Source organism: Hippopotamus amphibius, chromosome 6 (genome assembly GCF_030028045.1).
Source record: "Hippopotamus amphibius kiboko isolate mHipAmp2 chromosome 6, mHipAmp2.hap2, whole genome shotgun sequence".
Lineage (NCBI taxonomy): Eukaryota > Metazoa > Chordata > Mammalia > Artiodactyla > Hippopotamidae > Hippopotamus > Hippopotamus amphibius.
Genome location: NC_080191.1, coordinates 62,854,735 through 62,877,945, shown reverse-complemented (window position 1 = coordinate 62,877,945; position 23,211 = coordinate 62,854,735). Strand labels below are relative to the sequence as shown.

The 23,211-nt window shown below is 43.3% G+C and overlaps 1 protein-coding gene across 2 annotated transcripts in view; it reads right to left on the bottom strand.

Moving 5' to 3' along the window:
* CD109 (CD109 molecule) overlaps positions 1 to 23,211 on the bottom strand; it is a 126,584-nt gene that overhangs the window by 81,976 nt on the left and 21,397 nt on the right. Inside the window, exons 4-5 of one of the 2 annotated variants that reach the window (XM_057737937.1) lie at positions 17,690 to 17,920; positions 11,923 to 12,048 (exon numbers count right to left, since the gene is read on the bottom strand). In XM_057737937.1, the coding sequence (XP_057593920.1) occupies positions 11,923 to 12,048; positions 17,690 to 17,920 (357 nt within the window). Of the gene's footprint in view, positions 1 to 11,922; positions 12,051 to 17,689; positions 17,921 to 23,211 lie in introns of those variants that run through there. The other variant, XM_057737938.1, reaches the window with a different exon arrangement.

The following is a 23,211-nucleotide window of genomic DNA, read 5'->3' as shown; positions in this document are numbered from 1 at the left end:
TACATAACCCATCAATGTCTTCAGAGCTCTGCTTTCCTTAATATGGTCACTGTGAGGCAGGAGACAGACGGGCCCCCAGGGCAAACGGTCTGAGTTTGTTCCCTGTGGACCAACACTCGCAGACAGGAATAACAGGACAATTGGGAGAGGAGGCTGGGACCTGCCCAGATAGAAGATAAGAGACCACATATTCCTCATTCTTGAAGTCAGCAGACCTCCCCCAACCACACATGCGCAGAAAGCCTCCTTGGAGGTCAAAAGGGGAATGATGCCAAGTGGCCAAACCTATCCATAGGCCTCTTTGGTGGAATCCATCTTGGCTAAGAGATGCACACACACACGTGGGAAAATCCTGAGATACACCAAACATGGACTCTGAACCAGGCAAATCAGAATGATTGGTCAAAGGAAACATGGAAGAAATGCCCCTTATAAGTGATTTAAACTGTCACCAGGGCACAACTCTCTCTGAGCCCGCCCATGTGTCTATCCACACATATTCTGCTCCCTTTTTTTTCCCCTAATAAATACTTTACTTGTTTCACTACTTTCCGTCTTTATGGGAATTCTTTTCTGCAAAGCCGTAGGGCCAGGGCCTTGTCACCAACCACTGGTCTAGTGACTAGTGCTCTCACCACCGCTACTCGACCTCAATCACCGACCAGGAGCCGAAATCCCGCTTCAAGCCGCTGCGGGCCGAGGCCACCCGGGATCAACTTTTCCGGAGGAAGACGCTCCCTTAGGAAATCTGCTTTTCAGAACATATGTTCACTCTCTATTTGTATTACACATAAGGCCGTCTCAATTAGATTTCTAAACAACTTCTAAAGCAGAATGGAAAAGAAGAACCAGGAGGTGCTCTCAGTAATCTCTGTAACTTCTTTATCCCCTTCTCCCTAAGTCAACAGTTCATTGTGATGGTGTATGTCATGGAAATCGATCAAATGACAGAGGAAAGACAGAAAACACACTATTTTTACTACCTTCCTAAGAAATATGCTATAACTACAGTGCAAATTGGAGACATGAATTACTAAAACCTCTAACCATGAAGCCACCCAGCTCTTGAGAGGGTTTCTGTTTTTAACAAACTTCAAAAAATACGGCACACCATACGACCGCTTAAAATGCAGATTTTTTAAAAATGCAGGTCAGCGTCTTTCAACTCCTGCTGCTGGAATAAAAAAAAATGCCAAAAACAGAATTAAAGGGCTGGATGGATTCTTTTTGTTTGCACATTTATGTACATGTACGATGATTTTAACTTCGCAGAAGTCTGCTTTAACATTGATCTCCAGTGTCTGGATTTAATTTTCATTTAAAGATTAAGAAAGGCACTAAATTTTTTAAATCCACACATAATAGGTTGTTAAAATGGAACTATTTCAGGCTCAGTTTTGGCTTTGTCCCCCAAGACCGCAGAGGCCAACTACAGCCACATTCTCAAGCCAGGTGCAAGACTAGCAGCAGGGCCTGCAAAGGAGGTCTCCAAAAACTGGTTTTGCAACTCTTAACCAAAAGAAAATAAACTAGAAAGGAATTTTAGGAGAAAGCTTTTGATGTGCTAGGCGTCACACACACCCCACCCCCAGGGATCAGGCTTGCCCCTCACTTCAAGCCTAGGGAAAAGGGCCTCAACTGGGCAACCCAGAGAGCTAGATGTGTGTCCCCCGGGGGTGAACTCAAGCTGCAGTGGGCAGGCACTGGACACACCTGAAAAACCTAGAGAGAAAAACACTGCTGCTGAGCAGCTGCACGGAACGCTGAGCCGAGAGAGGATGCTGTGCTGAGTTTCAGGGAGTAAAGAAAACATGAGCTTTTTCCCTCAACTAAACGTGCAAAAAAAGAGAGCCAGAACGAGGCTGTCTTCTATCCTAATCAAAACCAGGCTCCAGAGGCATAAGGCAACCCCAGGAAATGCAGCTGGAGGTGTGCCGTAGACGCCCGGGAGCTGTAAGGATCCGTAAGGAGAGAGCAAGCTGGAGAACAGAGAGTCAAAGCATCAAAGACACTTTGCATGCGAGACCTCCCAGCAAGGGTAGGGGTGCTCCAAAGAACCCACAAAAGAGCTCCAGTAAGGAAAGGTGTTCGTGTTAAATGCCTGCCCAGCCCGGAGAGCTCTGGTGCCAGCTAACAACAGCAGTATTTTAAACCACATTAAACATTTTTGTAGAATAAATGTTGGAGAATTCATAGGTCTCATCCTTATATGTCAAGTAAGAGTTTTTCACCCCTCGCCTCTCTCCCCTCCACCCAACTCAACCCTGCAGGAGTGTAATGCAGCCTCCTGAGTCAGGGACAGACCAGAGAAGACCCAAGCTGAGAGAAGCGGGCACTTAATTTTATCTGGCTGGACATATTAATTACTGAATGCAGACTTTTGGGTGCGTACATGCAACCATAAGTGACAGGACCTCTTATTACCAAAGAATAACCAGAAAAGTGGTGGGATTTGCCCTCCACTTCAGGCACTGGGTATATCTGTCATTTCTCTAAGTAGGTCAATATACATCTGTTGACACTTTGGTGACTTTCTAGTTTTTAAGTTCTTTGCTAATTTTATGGTAAAAATAAAAGAGGGGAAAAGACAGGATATTACATGATTACTATTCTGTAGGCTAAACTTAGGAACATTAGTAGAGGTCTGAATAAAGCTATAAATATAGAATTTTCCTGTTGTATGGGGAAGAAACATCAGTCAGTAAACATCTAAAGACGATAAGACACAGACTCTACTTTCAAGGTGCTTACAGTCAGGGAAGGCCACATGTAAGAATATAAAGAGCTCTAGACTGAGAAGTCACAAGACAGTGGACATATATGTATATATAACTGAATCACGGTGCTGCACCTGAAACTAACACAGCATTGTAAATCAACTATGCTACAATTTTAAAAAAAGGAGCCATGTAATTCTAAAAAAAAAAAAGTCATAGAACTACAAAAATTAATCTTATGGATCATCATACCAAGATTATATAGTCTGCTAGGTGACAGACAGCAAGCTAATCCTTAATAAATACCGTAATGGGTATTACATAGTTCCCTGCCAGGCAAGCTATATGCATGAGTTTCCTAGACTCAAACCCTCGATCCAAAGCCCTGGCTGGTGTGGTCAGAATCTGAGACACTTTGAAAACAACCCAGTGTATGAGGGAGTGACATGTATGGCACCTGAAAATCATACAACAGAAGTGGGCATCCTCCCCAGCAAGGCATCAGCCAGCCCTGCTGACACCTACATTCAACCAAAACAGTGACGGTCTTCAAACAGCATTTGCTGCACGTATTAAATAATTTAATACTATAGAGCTGAAAGTATCAGGAAATCTAGCTTCCAGCCCTGACCCTACCATAACACCACCTGAGCCCAACCAGGTCACTTAGATTCTCCCTCCATCAAAGGAGGAGATGGGTCTGGGTAACCTCTAAGGTCCTCTCTAGCACCAAAACCCTGTGAGATGTGCTGATGGGCTTCTCAGACCACCCGACCCCCCATTTCACTGATGATCAGGATACACTAAAATCCAATCCCAAAGTTTTCTGACTGAAGAGAGGGGTCAGTAAGAAACGTGTGAAAGGAAGGGCATCCCAACCTTTTCCCTTCTAGAGGGAAAGAACAAGAAAAGGAACTCCTCACATAAGTTAGCGTGGAGCCAGAATTTAATAAAATGCACACCCCCAACGACTGACAGTAGCAGATCAAAAAACCCAATGAAGTCACAGGAATAACACAGCACAAAACTTGTGCGTGCATCTTGAATTTCACAAGAGACCAGGATAATCAGTTCCTGACTGAAATCTTTTTTAATCTTCAAAATCAGAAAGTCCAGAATATTAATCCAAAAGCCCTGTTTCCTACTGGCTCACAGGTGCATCACGTACAGCAACTATGTATCGTACACAACTCTACTAAGTTGTAGTCTCCTATAGAAGACTGGGACTACAGGTCAAAGACATCACAAAGGATAATGACCTGTATTAATAGTCAAGGAGAAACTGTTCAATCACTCCGTTCCCTCATTCTTTCATCCCAGAAGCATAAATGAGTTCCTACAACAGGACAGAATAAATGTAGAAAGTAGTCACACAGAACTCTTGTCTAGTGGATGCAACCCAAGTGCCCATGTGATAGATAGATAGATAGATAGATAGACAGACAGACAGACAGATAAATGATAGATGGATAGATAGATAAAATGGAATACTACTCAGCTATAAAAAAAGAACAATTTGCAGTAACATAGATGGATCTAGAGAATATTATGCTTAGTGAAATAGGTCAGAAAAAGATAAATACAGTGATATCACTCATATGTGGAATCTAAAAAATAATACAAATAAATCTATATACAAAACAGAAATACACCCAAAGATGCAGTAAACAAACTTATGGTTGCCAAAGGGGAGAGGGAAGAGAGAGGGACAAATTAGGAGTATGGGATTAACAGATACAAACTACTATACACAAAACAGACAAGCAACAAGGATTTGCCATATAGCACAGGAAATTTTACCCAATATCTTGTAATAACCTATAATGGAATATAATCTGAAAAAAGATGAATCACTATGCTGGATATGTGAAATTAACACAATATTTTAAATCTATTATACTTCAATTTAAAAGAAAAAAGAACTTGTGTCTTCAAGGAACTCACAGTCTGATGAATAAGGCACTCATAGTCTGTAAAACTACAATGATCACAGTTTGGAAAGATGAAACAAATTCTGGACATTGATGGTGGTGATGTTTGCACAACAATGTGAATGTACTTGGTGCTACTGAAATATACACTTAAAAACGGCTAAAACAGTAAGTTTTACATTATGTATACCTTATCACACAAAAAAAGGAGAAAAAAAACTACACAAATCAGTAAGTGCTATAGTGGAGATGTTGTGTAAAAGACCCATGGAAGAACAGAGAATGAGGAGCTTGCCTCCACCAGCTGACATGCTCTAAAAAATCAAAATTCTAAAACTGATTCCTCCTTCCTTTTTTCATTGCACATGCAAGCAAGAACTTAAGGTCTTTCCCCAGCCTTCTTCCAAGTAGAGGCTAGCAAAAGGATTTTGGAAGCCACATCCACACTCTAGAGAGGATGCATTGTTTGCTGACCTGTCACAGGAGGCTCCACGCTCTGTTCAGCTGTCATCACCAGCCAGGAGGGATCACCAGATGCTATTTGCAGAGCACTCCAAGCTCAAGAACTGTCCAAACAAAAATGTGCTCTTTTGCAAAGGACAGTGGCTCCAGAAAAACCTTGAGAGCAGAAGCAAACTGACCAGGGAACAGTTGAGCAGAAAGATAAGGAGCATCCACAAGGCTGTAAAAGCCACACAAGTGCCCCTTTACCTGACCTTCCACAACAACGAGCTCCAGAGAAAGGAGATGTCATTGCTACAAACAAAGGAACAATTCAGTGCAGACTGCTTCTGAACTACACAACCATTTCACACCTACAAACTAGTACACAAGGGTCCCAACAGTGATCTCAGGCCTGCGGGCTACTGTGCTTTCTACCTTCTATTTCTTGTCTGCCAGCCCAGCACTGGCCTAAGATCAAAATAAGAGCTGAGAAATTGCAGTCAGCTGCAGCCAGAAGAGACTTCGAGGTTGTCTGGTTCAGGAGTTCCTACACAGGCTGTGTATCCAAATCTCCAGAGAAGCTGTGGTGAAAATACAGACCGTGCCCCAAAATCTGCTTTAGAAAGTCTAGGCTGCCAGGGAGCTGCGCCGAGCTACTCCCCTAGCGGGGTAAAGTGAAGTAGCTCAGTCTCACCACCAGGGAGTTCAAAGAATAAATCTTTGCCACTACCCAACACTGCCTCTCACTGGAAGAGACAGAAACTGAAAATGCCCAGCTGTGGGCACACAGCAGCTCTTCTCAAAACGTGGTCCTGAAAACAAACAGGACTTCCTAGAGTGCTAATTTAAAAATGCAAATTCCAGCAACCTAAATGCCCATCAACAAATGAATGGATACAGAAGATGTGGCATATATATACAATGGAATATTACTCAGCTATAAAAAGGGATGAGATGGAGCTATATGTAATCAGGTGGATAGAACTACAGTCTGTCATACAGAGTGAAGTAAGTCAGAAAGAGAAGGACAAATATTGTATGCTAACTCACATATACGGAATCTAAAAATGGTACTGTTGGACTCAGTGACCAGAACAAGGATGCAGATACAGAGAATGGACTGGAGAACTCGAGGTATGGGAGGGGGCGGGGGGTGAAGGGGAAACTGAGACGAAGCGAGAGAGTAACACAGACATATATATACTACCAACTGTAAAATACTCAGTGGGAAGTTGTTGTATAACAAAGGGAGTCCAACTCGAGGATGGAAGATGCCTTTGAGGACTGGGGCCGGGAGGGTGGGGGGGGCTTGGGGGGGGGAGTCAAGGAAGGGAGGGAAGATGGGGATATGTGTATAAAAACGGATGATTGAACCTGGTGTACCCCCCCAAAAAATAAATAAATAAATTTAAAAAAAAAAATGCAAATTCCTAGGTCCCTGCCTGCAATACTGACTTGCAATCTGGGGGTGGCGGCTGGGCTGTGCAACTTGAACGAGAGCTGCCGTCACCCGATTTCCAGGCACACGGTGCTTGGGAACCACTGCTAAGTTCCAGCAGTGGGAGCCGCACCAGCCACTGTGGGCGGAAAGACAGGTTGTCTGCTCCCAAGGAAAGAGGGCGCAGGGCTGTGATATCCAGTAGCAGGGCTCTCGGTGACTCTGCTCTTCCTTAGGGTCCTCAAAGGAATGTGACACTGACACTTGGGTCACTCAGAGACCTGGAAGTCTGGGCCGGCTCAGGCTGCCTGCAGAGAGAGGGTGGTATGGCAAGATCTCTCCGGCCTCCTAGGAGTCTGGTGTTCAGACACCAACGCCAGCCTCTCTTTTAAAGAACCTCTAAAACCACTTTCTAGTAACCTGGAATACAATTTATAATCACAGATTTCAGAAAATTTGCAACTAAATCTGGACTATACATACAACAGAAGATTATTCAGCCTTAAAAGGGAAGGAAATTCTGACACGTGCTATATCACATGGATGAACCTTGAAGACATTAAACTAAGTGAAATAAAGTCACAAAAAGACAAATACTGTATGAGCCCACTTCTGTGAGGTACTTAGAGTCATCAAAATCACAGAGACAGAAAGTGGAACGGCGGGTGCCGGGGCTGGGAGGAGGGAAATGGGCAGTTACTGTTTAATAGGTACAGAGCTTCAGTTTTGCAGGTTGAAAAGAGTTCTGGAGACAGATGGTGGTGATAGTTGCACAACATTGTGAATGTCTTTAATATCTCTGAACTGTACACTTAAAAACAGTTGACAGTAAATCTCCTGTTATGTATATTTTACCACAATTAAAAAAAAAAAGTAGGGAAGAAAAAAAACATTTGCAACTACTTGGGAGAACCAAGGATACTAGTCAAGAGATAAGGCAGGGACTTATCTAATGTACATGATGTATAACAATGCTGTAAAACATGTGTCTGAGGAGGGGTATTACAGCCAAAATAAACCCCTTCCCTCTGAGGGGAGGGCTTGGTGCTCCAGAAAGTTAAGGGAGAACTGATGGAAAAGAGCTGGGAGAGACAGAAGGGACCAAAGTGTGGGAGAGCCAAAAGGGACCAAAGTGTGGGAGAGCCAAAAGGGACGGTGACTGTTCTCAAGAGCAGCAGAGTCACCAAAGCAGCCAAGAACTAGTGGCATCCAATGCAGTCACATAGAGTAAGTATATACTTAAATAGCACACAAAAATCAGCGCTGGGACTTTCCTGGTGGCGCAGTGGTTAAGAATCCACCTGCCAATGCGGGCGACACAGGTTCAACCCCTGGTCGGGGAAGATCCCACATGCCGCAGAGGAACTAAGCCCGTGAGCCACAACTACTGAGCCCACGTGCTGCAGCTACTGAAGCCCGCATGCCTAGAGCCCGTGCGCTACAACAAGAGAAGCCACGGCAATGAGAAGCACTCGCACTGCAAAGAGTAGCCCCCCCTCGCCACAACTAGAGAAAGCCCACATGCAGCAGCAACAAAGACGTAACACAGCCAAGAAATAATAATGGTAAAATTAAATTAAAAGTCAGTGTTCTTACTGAATTTTACTGACTTTAAGAGGGCTGAAAAATAATCATCATCAAGACTTGCTTTACAATGAGACCACTCTGATTATCTGCACACCACTATAAATCACAGCTCTGGTAAGTCCTATATACATTGTCCTTCGGTAGTAATACTAAGATCGGGTCATGTTTTTTCTAGAGGCAAAATGGGATTTCAAAACACTCTCCCAAAAACAATTATTTTCCCCTACCTAAGATTTATACTGAAAATAGTCACTGCCTTAGGAAAATTAAAATACAGTCTAAAATGGTGCATTGTTAAAATAATGAATATATTTCCTCCACAATCATTATTCACAACTAAAAGGGAAAGAATTTAATAATAAGCAATGCAGAGTCCTTGAATGCTGTGCAGAAAAGTCACGGAAAGATAAAAAACCAGAGACCAAGGCTGGATCCAGGTTGCGTCTCATAACATTTCTTTGATTATACTGACCTCTGGTGGCCATTGAGGGAGTCTCTCTTTTTTTTTTTTTTTTTAACATAGGGGTTTATTTTCCCTTAGTTGTGTGCCTTAACGTTGTATTTTTTTTTTTATTTTGTTAGATTTATTCCTGAGTACTTCATTTTTCTGGTACTAATGTAAGTGGTAGTGTGGGGTTTTTTTACAATTATTAATTAATTTATTTATAATTTTTTTGAGGTACACCAAGTTCAATCATCTGTATTTACACACATATCCCGATATTCCCTCCCTCCCTCGACTCCCCCCCACCCTCCCCGTCCCAGTCCTCTAAGGCATCATCCATCCTCGAGTTGAACTCCCTTTGTTATACAGCAGCTTCCCACTGGCTATCTATTGTACAGTTGGTAGTGTATATATGTCTGTGCTACTCTCTCACTTCGTCTCAGCTTCCCCTTCACCCCCCGCCCCCCCAAACCTCGAGTTCTCCATAGGGGTTTATTTTCCCTTAGTTGTGTGTATATTAAGTCATCACATTGTACACCTTAAAAATCTTAAAATTTTATCTGTCAATTATATCTCAATAAAGCTGGGAGGAAAAAACGTGATATCACCACTAATAAGTTCCTGATCAATATGCCTGTCTTCAAAAAGCTAAAGATGTCTATAGAATGTGGAAAAGAGGACACTATATTTAGTTCAAGACCAATGACTATGATATAGCTTTCATGCATTCATTTAACAAGTGCTGACTTCTACCTTGTGCAAAGCACGGTGCTAAGTCTCAAAGACACAGGGGAACAAGACTCTGCCTGCAGACCTCACACAGACTCTGCCTCTCAGGTCCTGCCGGTCAAGTGACCGGAATGGACCAAGAGAAGCACAGCGTGCTATGCCGACGTCCAGAAGGGCGAGGCCATCAGAGACAACGCCTGGGAACAAAAGCAAGAAGCGAGAAAAACAGCAGAAAAGCAGCGTTCCAGGCAGAGGGCGCAGCCTGCGGGAAGGTTCTGGGACAGGACAGACTGGCAAGTTAAGAAACTTAAGGAATAATATGTCTAAAGCATATGGTGCAAGGGTGGCCCTTAACAAGGCCAAAGAGGTGGGCGAGGACCAGATTTTGTGAATATTTTTCAAGCACTTAAATTTCCTTACGAGCATTTATTTTTTTCTTTCCTGTTAAAGCAACAGGACAGGTCAAGTCCACAAACTACCACATGAAAAATCCGCTAATTCTTTCACCCTACAGTCTCACATCTTCCAGCCTGTCTCCACTATTCTAGTCTCCTCTCTCTTCTGGTACCTATTCTGTGTACCACTCCATGAACAAAATAACCCCTCAGAGGCTGCCACCCACCAGGCTGAGACCGTCCTGCCTGGTCACTGTGCAGAGGTGGCCTCTGAATGGGCCAGCAATAGACACCAGACCCGGCGACCCAACCACAGGCTGCCAGCCACCCACGCAGAGGCTTGCTTGCTGCAGTCTGAAGAGAGGCTTATTAGGCTGAGCCAATGTGCTCAGTCCAGATCCGGACCAGAGAACACCCTAGAGGCTGGAGAAGAGCGAGGGGAATGGGGCCGACCCCAAGGACAGAGGGAGCCGCGGGTCCCAAAGCACAGGCGCTCATGCTGACAGCAGACCGACTTTATCCCCGGGGGCCGAGGGAGACTGCCTCCTCGGAGGCACCCGGCGGGCCTCACGGACTGAGCGCCTCACAAGTCCTCTGCCATTGCACTGCCTCGTGTTCTTCAGTCGCCCTTGTGCCACTTAACTTGTCACATTCGTCATCTCTGCACAATAGTCTCTGAAGACAGAGATCAGATGTTTAGCTTTCTGGTATCATATCACAGCACTATAAGCCCTCAACACTCATTTGATGGAGGATGGCGGATGGAGAGATGAATGGATACACGGATGGATGGACAAAGAGCTGATTCCTGGGGAAACTATAGCGAAACCAAAACGTGGGAACAGAGAATAAAGTCCTAACTCCTTCAGACTCACAATCTGCTTCCTAATCTCCAGCCCCCAGCATCCTCAACATGCTCCAGTCCCTCCGTTCTCCCCAGTCCCCAGACCCGGGGCTCTCCTCCACCTCCCCTGCCTCTGCACAAACCCCCCTCTCCTACATCTCACAAACACCTATTCTGTCCTCCTTTTCTACAAGCTCAAATGTCTGATCCACCCAGTGTTCGTCACCCCCGCTCTCCGCGCCCATAACTCCTTGGACACTTTCTCATTTCCTCCGTGGCACAACCTCTCCACGAGCCCGGCATGCTCCTCATCTTCATGCAGACGCTCAAAAGACATGTGCTGACTAAGAGGACCTAGTTCTGCTTTTAAGACGTGGCCCCCAAAAATGCTAACTAAAGGAATATTTTTTTTAAGTTTTATTACATACTTAGTACTTTTATCTTACCTCAGGTCACATGCTAATGAATAATTATCCCTTCTAATAAAGTGGTTCTCAATGGAGGGAGAGGGTATTTTTCAAAGGGCACATTTGGTGACATCTGGTGACATCTCTGGTTGTCATGACTTGGAGACAGGGGACAGCTGCTACTGGCATTTAGTGGGTAAAGGTCAGAGATGCTGCCAAACATTCCATAGTGCCCAGGACAGCCCCGCAACAAAGAACTGTTTACCATCATGTCAAAAGTGAGAAGCCCTGTTCTAACAGAATTATTTTTTTAAAGCTCTTACTTGTGAATTTATATATATTTTAATAAATTCCAAAGAAAAAAATTAGAAAGTATTCCATGAATCTTCAAACACCACAGAGTGATGCACCAGAGAAAACCTGAGGCAGAGACACAAAGGGTGTTCTAGTGCCCCTGCCCTGCTAGATCTCGGAGCCAGGGGGTTGGCAGCAAATACAGGAAGCAGGTGGAGGAAGTGGGCAGAAAGAAGCACTGGGGAACAGAAGACTGATGGGGCTTTAAGGTCACTGGAGTTATTAAAACAAAGATAAAGCAGGTTAGAGCAGTCTCTCATCAGTCATTACACTGAGACATAAGAGTTGCCATATAACAGCTATGTATTCATTACTTAGTTTTAAAATACTCAGTGTGTGCCGTAACTAAGTACAATAAATATCATTTAATCAGCTTCATACTAAAGTGTGAAATGCTTTAACCTTCAAATGTTACATTTTATAAAAAGACAATCATTAAAACCCTAATATAATAACAAGCTAACCCACTGATAACAACAGTAAATTAAAAATGAAACCACTTAAATTATCCAGGTACTCAGATTAATGTTTTTCTGTTCACTGAATAAATGACTTTAGAGATATCTTCCCCACCAGACCCATTAAAAACATTTTAACATTCCCCACCCCCCGCAAATGTATTTGTACTTACATTCACTTGAACTTGGATGGACCAGTCCCCAAGTATTGGATGGGAAGATAGCTGGAAAGTTTTGGAAGTGACTCCAAGATCACTTTGTTCTGACAGCCACTGTTGGATCAAATTTGACTTGGGATCCTACAACGAAAACCATGCGTGTTAACTGTATAAACTCCCCCCATGTACAGGTGCAGCCTACCTGATCACTCCCAGGCACATCTAAAATGTGGGACAGAGGGCGTTCCTGGAAAATGTCAACTCTATACTACCAAAGAAGACAAATAAAAATGACTTCTTTTCTCATATTCTCCTGAGAACATCTTTATTCTGCTCTACCTTTTACATCTTGGCACCATATTTCCTCCTACATGAAACACTACAGCATGGACATCACCAAACCTGTGCTTGCTGCTGCCATTGTTGAGAGAAAACCCCACCATAGGGATAACAGGCCCCGTGTGTCCGGCACTCCGCCTTATCACAGCCACGCACACAGCATTCAGTCACTAGGACTCCCCTCCGGAGTAGGATTATCCTCACATCACAGCTGAGAAAACTGGCGTCCAAACCCCCAACAGCGGGTCCAATCTCATAGCACCAACACATGATGGAATTCAGGAATTCAAACCCACCCGTCTTTTGATTCAACAAAAGTTATGTCATGGGCGTGCTGAACCAAGGGGATGCATGAAAAGCTCCTGAGTCTTCCCAGGCTCTCCCAGACCACGCTCCCTTCAGGCAAGGTTCATCCAATGCCATCCCAGCCCTGTCGACTCTGTCCCTTTAACATGTGTGTAACCAGTCTCCTTTCCATCCTCACATCCAGCCACCATTTTCTAACTGTTGCAACTAATCTCTCTCCTCCAATCTTGCCCTCCAATACATCCTCCCCACTGCCAAACACAAACCTGGGACTGAGTCAAAGTACTTGAAACACTGGGCACAGCTCCTGACATATATAACAAGCAACGAGTACACATTTGCTATGATCATTATACTAGACCATCAGGTGACAATGACTTCTGCTTGCCAACAGAATGAGATCTACACTCCTATGCATAGTTTACAAGGCTTAGTAAGCTGACCCCATCTACATTTCTAGGCACATCTTCCTCCAAACATACAGACTTGTTTGCAATTCGCCCCAAATGCCCACGCACCTAGGCCTCTACAATGGCTGCACGGAAGGCCCTCGCTTCCTTGTTCAGCTGCTGAAATAAGTTCCAACTTCTTGACTTCTACTCATGCCTCCAACAGGCAGGAGTGACCACTTCCTGGAGAAACCCCAGTGCATCCGGAGTTTACCCCTCTTGACATATACTACCGTTTAAGGTTCTCATGTGTTATCTGGGTTTTTTGGTGTTTTTTGTCATTGTTACTTTTTGGTTTTGGCATTTCTTCATTCCCTGGATTACGAACTCCTGGCAGCAGAGATCAAATATTTTCCCCGATTCTTAATCTCTGTCCTCTGACTCGAGGTAGCAGATTGGTCTGGTTATTAGAAGCCAGAAGAAACCCCTCTCCCCGAGGTGGGGAGGGTGTGAAAGTCGGGGTAAGTACAATGCTGAGAACTGAGTAGGAAGTGGTCTAGTAAGGCAGAAACTAATTGTTAAAATCAATGACCACAAGCAGGCCAAGAACAAGCAGGTCACCGTCACTGGCAAGCCCTGGGGCAGGCACTGCAACCAGAGCTGGCTTTCCTGCCCCTGTCAAGACGTGACACCAGGGAGGACCACGGAGCTCCAAGGATCAAAAACAAACAAAGAAATACAAAGAGCTCATAAATAGATGCTGTCTCATCATTAAGGGAATGCAAATGAAAACAATGAAAGGCCGTTTTTCTTCTGTCACATTGACAAAAATAAAAAAAAAATAATAATAATTCCAGTGTTGCTTAAAATGTAAGGAAAGAAACGAGCATAGTCCGCGGATGTATGATTCTGGCAAAGGTACACGTTTCTCCCACGGCCCCAGAAACAAAGGAAGTCCGAACTGAAGTCTTTTATGACCTGGAGGATCTGGAGGGTTGGGAGTGAAAGAGAGAAATCCCTCTTGTTTCCCAAGCCCGTCTTGGACCTGGGCATGTCACCGACAAGGAAGACATAGAGAATGTAGAAATGCCAGAAGTCCTTACAGAGCACATGAGGATTTGAACAGGTGACACATGGTGGCATCACAGCAGAGCCCAGCATTTGTCTGTGGTCACCTCCTCCTGGGAAGCACACAGGACAGCACATCAAGTATGATGTGAACAGTGCCCCTGTCACAGCCAGAACAGCCACGTGGCTGGAGACACTGGGAAAGTGGCCCCTCATGTTCTTGAGTCCCCTCTGCACGGCTCGGGCTCTCCATCAGATGCCTGTGCTAGACCATCTCGAGAATAATCTCCCTGGCTGGAGGAGGCAAATATTTCCACCACTCCCTGGAGTCCTGGCTTCTGCACAAGGTGTGTGTCTAACATGTAGAATTAAAGGCGTCGAATCACTTAAACAAGGTGGCCCCTCATCTGGCCAGGGATGAGGTTCTGGGTTTGCCACCACTGCTCCAGGCCAAAGTGTCCGAGCGCAGGCACAGGGCGGACCCCAAGCCAGCAGCTGTGCCCACAAGACCATTCACCTGCACCAGGAGCAACGACTTCCTCAGGAAGGGCAGCCAGGGTAGCAAACAGCATGCCTGCTGCCATCACAGTGTTGGAGATACTTATTTCCGTAATGTAAGGACACACTGGCTGGAGGAGGCCAGAATTAGGGGAAGAGGTTTATTCCACCATAAAAAGGCCCCTGATGCCCCTTTGCTTCCTGAGAAGGTCAGTTAGCGAGTCAGGGAAAGTACCCAATGATCCCAAAAAACACCGAACATGCCTGAACACGCTATGAGAGTCGATATTTTAGCTACATCCTACAGTCAGTCATTCTTGGCTGGGCAAGACGAGCCCCAAAAAGTTGGTCTCCTGTAGTTCCAAGATGCCTTCTCCACCTTTGCCTGCAGGTGGTGCTGTGCTAGCGAGTACACCTTTGTCCAAGTCAGGGGCTCTCCGTACACTGAGGTTCCGCTTTTCTCTGGGAAGTTTTTCCAATAAACCACCTAGCCCACACTGAAAGATGTAGAAAACATCACAGTCTGGTGAACCCTGGCCCAAAAGACAGTTTCCAGGAGTGCCGGGTGTGGGCATTCACATCAATGTCCCGACCCAGCCTCTGCAAGTTACAGGCCAGGAGACAGCTGGACCTCAGTTCACATGCCGGGCTCACTGCCTGGATGGAGAGAGCAGAGCACGGCATCCATATGCACCTCACTCACTGGTCCCCAGCACGGTGGGTTCCGGGGAGAATCTCAGTCTAAACTCTCCTCCCCCGGCCAAGGGGGCCACCCAACAGCCAGGCTAGCAGGATCCCTGAGAAGCAGCAAGAGGAAGGTCTCTCTGAGCCCTTCTGGGAGAGCCAAATGTCACAGGCTAAGTCCAAAATGGGAGAGAGGAGCCCAAAGAATCCACAAATAAGAACCAGCAGGGTTTGTTCTGGGTTAGTGCCTGGAACAGACAGTTTATCCAGGGCTGACTTTTATTCACCTGAGCTAGGAAGAGACAGATCAAATGTAAACAGCCAGACACAGGCAGACATTCACCTCTAAATCCTCCATGTACACACAGCATTTAGTAAATGCTCAGTATCTGCGGATAAATGATGAAGGACAGTATGAACAACATCCACAAACTTCTCAGAGAGTTACCTGAACTTAGAAATGCTGTTCACTATGGTGACCTGCTTTATTCCAACACAGCAAAGGCAGAAATTCACAGAGCTGCAAACTCTGAAGTAATACCAGTTCCATTCAAGAAATATGCCAACCAATGGGACTTCCCTGGTGGCGCAGTGGTTAAGAACCCATCTGCCAATGCAGGGGACACGGGTTCAATCCCTGGTCCAGGAAAATCCCACATGCCACAGAGCAGCTAAGCCCGTGCGCCACAGCTATTGAGTCAGTGCTTTAGAGTCCATGAGTCACAACTACTGTTCCCACATGCCACAACTACTGACCCCACGTGCCACAACTACTGAAGCCAGTACGCCTAGAGCCCGTGCTCCACCACAAGAGAAGCCACCACAATGAGAAGCCTGCGCACCACAACAAAGAGTAGCCCCCGCTCGCCACAACTAGAGAAAGCCCAAGTGCAGCAACAAAAACCCAATGCAGCCAAAAATAAATAAATTTATCTGAAAAAAAAAAAGAAAGAAAGAAACATGCCAACCAATGTGGTATTTACTACAAACACATCTTGGCTTGAAGTTACATACACGTTTGTTCGCCTGATGTTTGTTTGCTTGATTTTTATTTGTGTGTTTGTCTAGCTTATAGCAACAAAAAAAACTAAGAAGAATAGGAAGATAATAAACTAAGAAGCCTAAGTTTGCCTTCCATTTTGTTATTTATCAGAACATTTAGGGTAACCAATGTCCCGGGACTGGGGGGATTTTTCAGTACTAAAATCAAGAGAGTCCCAGCAACGGGGATGAGCTGGTCACCCGACTTCTATGTCATTGATCAAATGTCTAATATTCTCCTCAGCTTAAATGCAGAAAACCAGGTCCAGCCAGATCCCAGTTGTCTTCAGCTCAGTTCTCACTGGAAAGCACTCAGTCTGCTAACCATGCTGCCTGCAGAGCTCAGAGTGTTCAAACAGCAGAGGCCAAAAAACTTCCTGCCAGAGGGGGTTCCTATAATAACAACAGCTAATGTTTAGTGAGCACGTTCTATGTACCAGGCACAGTTCTAATGCTTTACTTGAATCATCTCACAAAATCCTCACAAAGTACAAGGTATTATTATTTTTTTTAATTTTTTTATTGAAACAAATGTCATCCACTCATAGTTAATATATTATGCAATTTTTAGTCCTCTTTTATATCTCGTTACCTAAGGTACAAGGTATTGTTATTTTTACACATTTTACAAATAAGGAAACTGAGGCTCAGAGAAGTTGATTAATTTCCTCAAGGTCACAGAGCTAGCACCTATTCTTAGAGCAGAGAGTGATCCTTTTAAAATGTTAACTCAAATCACATCATGTCTCTCCTCAGAATTCTCCAGGGGATTTTCATTTCACTCACAGTAAAATCCAAAGTCCATATCATAGCCGAGAAGATCCTGTACAGCCCCTTCTCCAGCCAACTTACCTGTACCTGACCTTATCTCCTAATATTTGTCCCCTCACTTTCTGGGCAACAGTGCAAGTTTGTTCCCCCAGTGCACCTAACAAGTTCCCACCTCAGGGTCTTTGCATATGCTATTCCCTGGAGGCTCATTCTTTTATTTCCTGTAGGTCACTGTTCAAATAGGACTTCTCTAATAACCCTATAGAAAACAGCAAACACAAACTCCCTCTGTCTCTCTCTCTCTCTCTCTCTCACATACACACTTATTCCTTTTTTATATATCTGTGTGTTTATTTATTGTCTGTCCACTACCCACTGGAATAAAAAGTTGCTGTGAGCAGGGACTCACCTTCTGTATGGAGGACACAGAAGTTTAATAAATGTTTGATGAACGAATTAATCAATGAAGAAGCCAAGACCGGAACCCAAGCAGGCTGACTCTGGAGCCTGAGCTCTTAACCCAGTGCTCTACCATCCCCCTTCCTAGGGAAACCATCCCACTTCAGGAGGCAAGCTTGGCCACGTGAATCCTAAGACATCCCAGTTTCAACAACGTGAGCAGAACTTTCAAGAGAGCTCCAGGGAGACGGCTTGAACCCCCCGCTTCATTTCTGTCTGGCACTCACCTTAATTAGAATGTTTAAAGAGGTTTTGTAAGGCTTAAAATCTGACAAGAGTGTAACAACACGAAACTTCACTTCTTGCTTTGGTTTATACAGGGGCTTGTCTGTTTGAATGAAGACAGTCATTTTCTTGGTCTCAAATGATAAGCGCGTACTATTCGAGAATAAAATCTCATCCTGGGCACGTCCGGTGACACAGAGCTCATAAATCCCATCCGCACTGTTCATAGGCAGCTGGGGAAGAAGAGACATCAGATGTATCAAGGTCTCATTGTTTTACCTCAAAAATGTTTCTAATTGCAAGTTAGAATTGAAATTTTAAATATATAGTATTATCAAAAGTAATTGCAATGTTGAAAAATGTGTCTCTCCTGAGCACCAAAATTAAACAATTTGTTTTCTCTCTTTTGACATCCTGGAGTTTGCTCTCAGTTAAATCACAGGGTTCCTGGACTGCAGGAGTCACGTCCCACAGCTCTGTCAGCAGTCACCTTGTCACTTCCGATTCCAAGTACAAACTCTTCCGCAGTGACAGTCACTGTAGCTCAGAATACCCTTCAGCACTCTCTTCTGTGCCTTGCCCTGTCTGAGGCGGTCCACGGGCAAAAGGCACATGTGCACAGGATTTGTTTTCTTGCCATACTCTCTCCAGAATCTCTCAACCTGTTCTAAGATGCACTCTCTTCCCGTACCTTGTGCATCGTGTCACAGTCCTGGGAAGTTTGATGGCACCGCGATTTTACTGTTTCTATCATTAGTGGAAATCCTACCTTCTAGCATGAACAGCCCAGAAGCCACACTCAGCAGCTTACACACACTGTGTCATTCTACCTCACAACAACCCTTCAGGTGGGTGCTCTAACTAAGCAGTTTACAAACCAGGAACCTGGGGCTTGGAAGAGTAAAGAATGTTGCTCCAGGTCACTGGCTGAGATTCAAATGCAGGATGAGCTATACTACTCTAACAAGAGCCTTCATGTAGTAGTTTTAAAATATGTCCAAAAATTCTCTGACCCTCCTCCCTTCAAAAGGTAGAGCCTCACTCCTGGGCATATACCCAGAGAAAACCATAATTCAAAAAGACACATGCACCCAGTGTTCATTGCAGCACTATTTACAATAGCCAGGACGTGGAACCAACCTAAATGTCCATCAAAAGAGGAATGGATAGATGGAGCTATATGTAATGAGGTGGATAGAACTACAGTCTGTCATACAGAGTGAAGTAAGTCAGAAAGAGAAAGACAAATATTGTATGCTAACTCACATGTACGGAATCTAAAAATGGTACTGATGAACTCATTGACAAGAACAAGGACGCAGATACAGAGAATGGACTGGAGAACTCGAGGTTTGGGAGGGGGCGGGGGGTGAAGGGGAAGCTGAGACGAAGCGAGAGAGTAGCGCAGACGTATATATACTACCAACTGTAAAATAGATAGTCAGTGGGAAGCTGTTGTATAACAAAGGGAGTCCAACTCGAGGATGGAAGATGCCTTAGAGGACTGGGGCGGGGAGGGTGGGGGGGACTTGAGGGGGGGGAGTCAAGGAAGGGAGGGAATACGGGGATATGTGTATAAAAACAGATGATTGAACTTGGTGTGCCCCCCCAAAAATAAAAGAAAACCAATAGATGAAAAAAATAAAAATAAAAAATAAATAAAAAAATTAAAAATTAAAAAAATTTAAAAAAAGAGGAATGGATAAGGAAGATGTGGTACATATCTACAATCGAATATTACTCAGCCACAAATAGGAGTGACTGGGTCATTTGTAGAGACGTGGATGGACCTAGAGACTGTCATACAGAGTGAAGTAAGTCAGAAAGAAAAAAACAAATATCGTAAATTAGCACAAATGTGTGGAATCTAGAAAAATGGTATAGATGATCTTATCTGCAAAGCAGAAATAAAGACACAGAGAGAACAAATGTACGGGTACCAAGGGGTATCACGTGGGGTGGGATGAATTTGGAGATGGGGACTGAATACATATACAGTATTGATACTATGTATAAAATAGATAACTAATGAGAACCTACTATATAGCACAGGGAACTCTGCTCAGTGCTCTGTGGTGATCTAAATGGGAAAGAAATCCAAAAAAAGAGAGGCTATATGTATATGTATAGCCAATTCACTTTGCTGTACAGTAGAAACTAACACAACATTGTAAAGCAACTATATTCCAATAAAAATTAATTTTTAGAAAAAAGGTAGAACTGTAATTCCCCAGTGACTTGTTTCCCAAGAACAGAATGAGGCTGCAACATTAACAGGAACGCTTCTGCCTGGTTCTCTCCTGCTTGGATTCCTGGCTCTGGGGGAAGTCAGCTGCCATGTGATGAGGACACTCAAGAGGCCTGTGAGAGGCCCACGTGGGGAGGAACAGCCACCACCTACTTGCCAGCCACGTAAACAGCGACCTTACCAAGGACCGCTAGGCCTGGTGAAGCCTTCAGATGACGGCAGCTCTTGATTTCATTAGTGCAGCCTCCTGGGACCCCAAATCAGAACTGCTCAACTACATGGCTGCCAAATTCCTGACCCACAGAAACTGGGAGAAGTAATAGACGTTCATGGTTGTTTTACACCAGAGTTTGGGGATAATAGGTCACGTAACAATCGATAACTAGCACACCTGAATTTTAGTTCATTTTCATATTCATAAACCTGAGATTCTGAAACTAACGTTCTGCCTCCTTTCTGCAAATAAGATTTGTCCACAGAGAGCTCCGGGGAGTTTTTCCAGCAATAGCAGCCACCAAAAAGCCAGCAATATGGATAAGAATATGAAGGAAACATAACAAACCACCAGTACAATGGTCAGCAGGAAATAAGGAGAAAAGTACTGATGTCTGCAATTTACTTAGAAATGCATTTTAAAAATAAGATGAATTAATGGATGGAGAGCTGAGTAGATGGACAAATATGTGATGCAGCCAGTATGGCAAAATGTTAACAGTAGATTCTAAGCAGTTGTTATTGGAGTGTTCACTACGAAACTCTTTCAGGTTTTTGGATATTTGATATTTTCATAATAAACTGTTAGGAGAAACAATAAGTAATATCACCCTCAAATGACCTCTAGTACCAATTTTTGCTTTCCTTTCATAAATAAACATTCACTGAGCACCTTCGAGCTCCAGGTTGTTCTAGGTGCTTGGGATTCAACATGAACCAAAGATGTATGCCCTAGAAGGCTGAGAATCTAGCCTGGAACTTGCATCTTCATATTCTATCCTCTCAAATGATGCTTCAGTCCTCAGATTCTTTTAAACAGAGTCCTTAATACTGTAAGCAGGAAAATACATACGCCAGGAACCAGCATATCATTTCCCTGTATACAGCACAGATTTATAAATAGTTCATGCTCAAAAAATATGATATTAGATGGAATTCCTCTCTATGATTTGGATATAGTTTGATCATTTTTAGTAGCACAAAGGCCCCAGAAGAGAGAGCAGATTGAAGACTTACATCAAATTAATGCTCTAGAGGCCTGAAACTAAAGAGACCTATTAACCACAAGAACTAGAATTAACACAAAGTGTCCAAAATATTTTACTCTGTCTCCTACTCCATCCTCCCTCCCTCAGGGAGCTGACACAATAGGAGATGGTACTATCTTTCTGCTCCTTTCTTTTATCCTAGGTCTCTTTTTCAACCCTCCCCTGTTAGAAACCCCACCTCCCTGTATGTAAAACTTAGGTGATTTGGGATCCTCAAAGTCTCAGTGCTAATCCTAGAGCTGGAAAGTCAGCAATGACAACATGGAGTTGTCAGAGTGGACCTGGGGTGTCCCTATAAACCATGGGGCATCACTGCACAGCTTAGGGTGTCACCATGGACTCTGGGTGTCAGCAGAGACACTGGCCATCCATTGGTAACAGTAGAGGGACATAATGAAAAGGAGACTGGAGAAGATACTGGGGAAGTTAAGCAATGTTTATGAAAGATTCTCTCTGTGCCAGACCTGCAGTGGGTTGTAACCTGCTTCCCATGGTGGAGAGGACCCAGAAGGTAATAAAAGCTCCTGAATCTCTGCTGGTAAAAACTGTCTCCCGCCTTCTTGGGGGCTGCAATTACTTCTACAATTACTTCTTGGGGGCTAGAATTGGTAATAAAGGGGTTCCCTGATAAGACACTTCCTTATTTCTTATACAAGAACCAATTATTTACCAACAGAAATTTTAGATCCTACGTGTTGAACTGAGGTCACAGGGCTGGGGAAAGACGTAGTTCCCATAGACAAACACTGTCTGGCAGCAGGATAAGAGTCTGGGGGTGTACAAAACCCAGGGCTTAGATCAACAAAATATCAACCAGCATCTGAGTTGAGCATGGCTGATTCTCAGCTATGCTAAGTCTATTTTGTGTATACATAAACGCAAACTCTCTCCACCCAGGGTACGTGATAGAGGTATGCTCAAAAAGGTTCTTGATGGACAATAAATGGATTGCTTATTCTACTCTGGGCCATCTAAAACCATCTCACCTTCTCTGAAAAGATCAATTGTTTTAAGGAAACTGAAACAACACAATAGAATTTATCCTACTTTATTTCACTAATAACTCCAGTTACCAAAAGTAATGGAGATTTCAAATAACTTTCAAAATAAAACTGAGAAATTTAAGATGATAGTTTCTATTTTAAAATATATTAGTAATTTAAAAGCATACTAATCTTATTAGGAGGTTTGGATTATATATCTACACATACACACTACTATATATATAATAGATAATCAACAAGGACCTACTGTATAGCACAAGGAACTCTACTCAATATTCTGTAATAACCTATTTGGAAAAAGAATCTAAAAAAGAATAGATACATGTATATGTATTACTGATTCACTTTGCTGCACACCTAAAACTAACATAACATTGTAAATCAACTATATTCCAATATAAAATTTAAAAAAAATTTTTAAGCATTCTAATTTTAAAAACCACTCCCTCGTTTTAAGCTGATTTATTTACGAAGAGAATAAAAGAAACTTTTTCTAGCATATTTTGTATAAAAAATAATCTTTATGTTAAGCATAAATTCTGTTTTTTATTTACTTCGTATTGAAGGCTGATTTTACTGTATCAAAAGCAGAAACAACTAGCAAGTCAGATATTAAAAACACACTTGTTTTAATGCAGCCCAAGTATTCATATTTTATAGCAAAGATTCATGAGGACCTTAAAAAATAATTTAAAATATTACATTTACAAACATCAGAATGCAAGAGCACTTGGAAAGATGGGTCTATTTTAATTGAAAACTCACAAAAATGCAGAACTTTCTATTTTTGCCAAGCACTATCAAATTTTCCCAGACACTTTATGACTAAGTCTTTAAAATTTTGTTTTACTAAAAAAGGATCTAGTCCTCAATATAGCCTCTAGTAAGGCTTTCAATAAATAATTGCTGTATCTACATACAATAGAAATGGTATAATATTAAAGACAAATATAGGATGTTGGGGTTAGTATTTCATACAGATAAGACTTTAAAGAATAATAGTAGCCAAA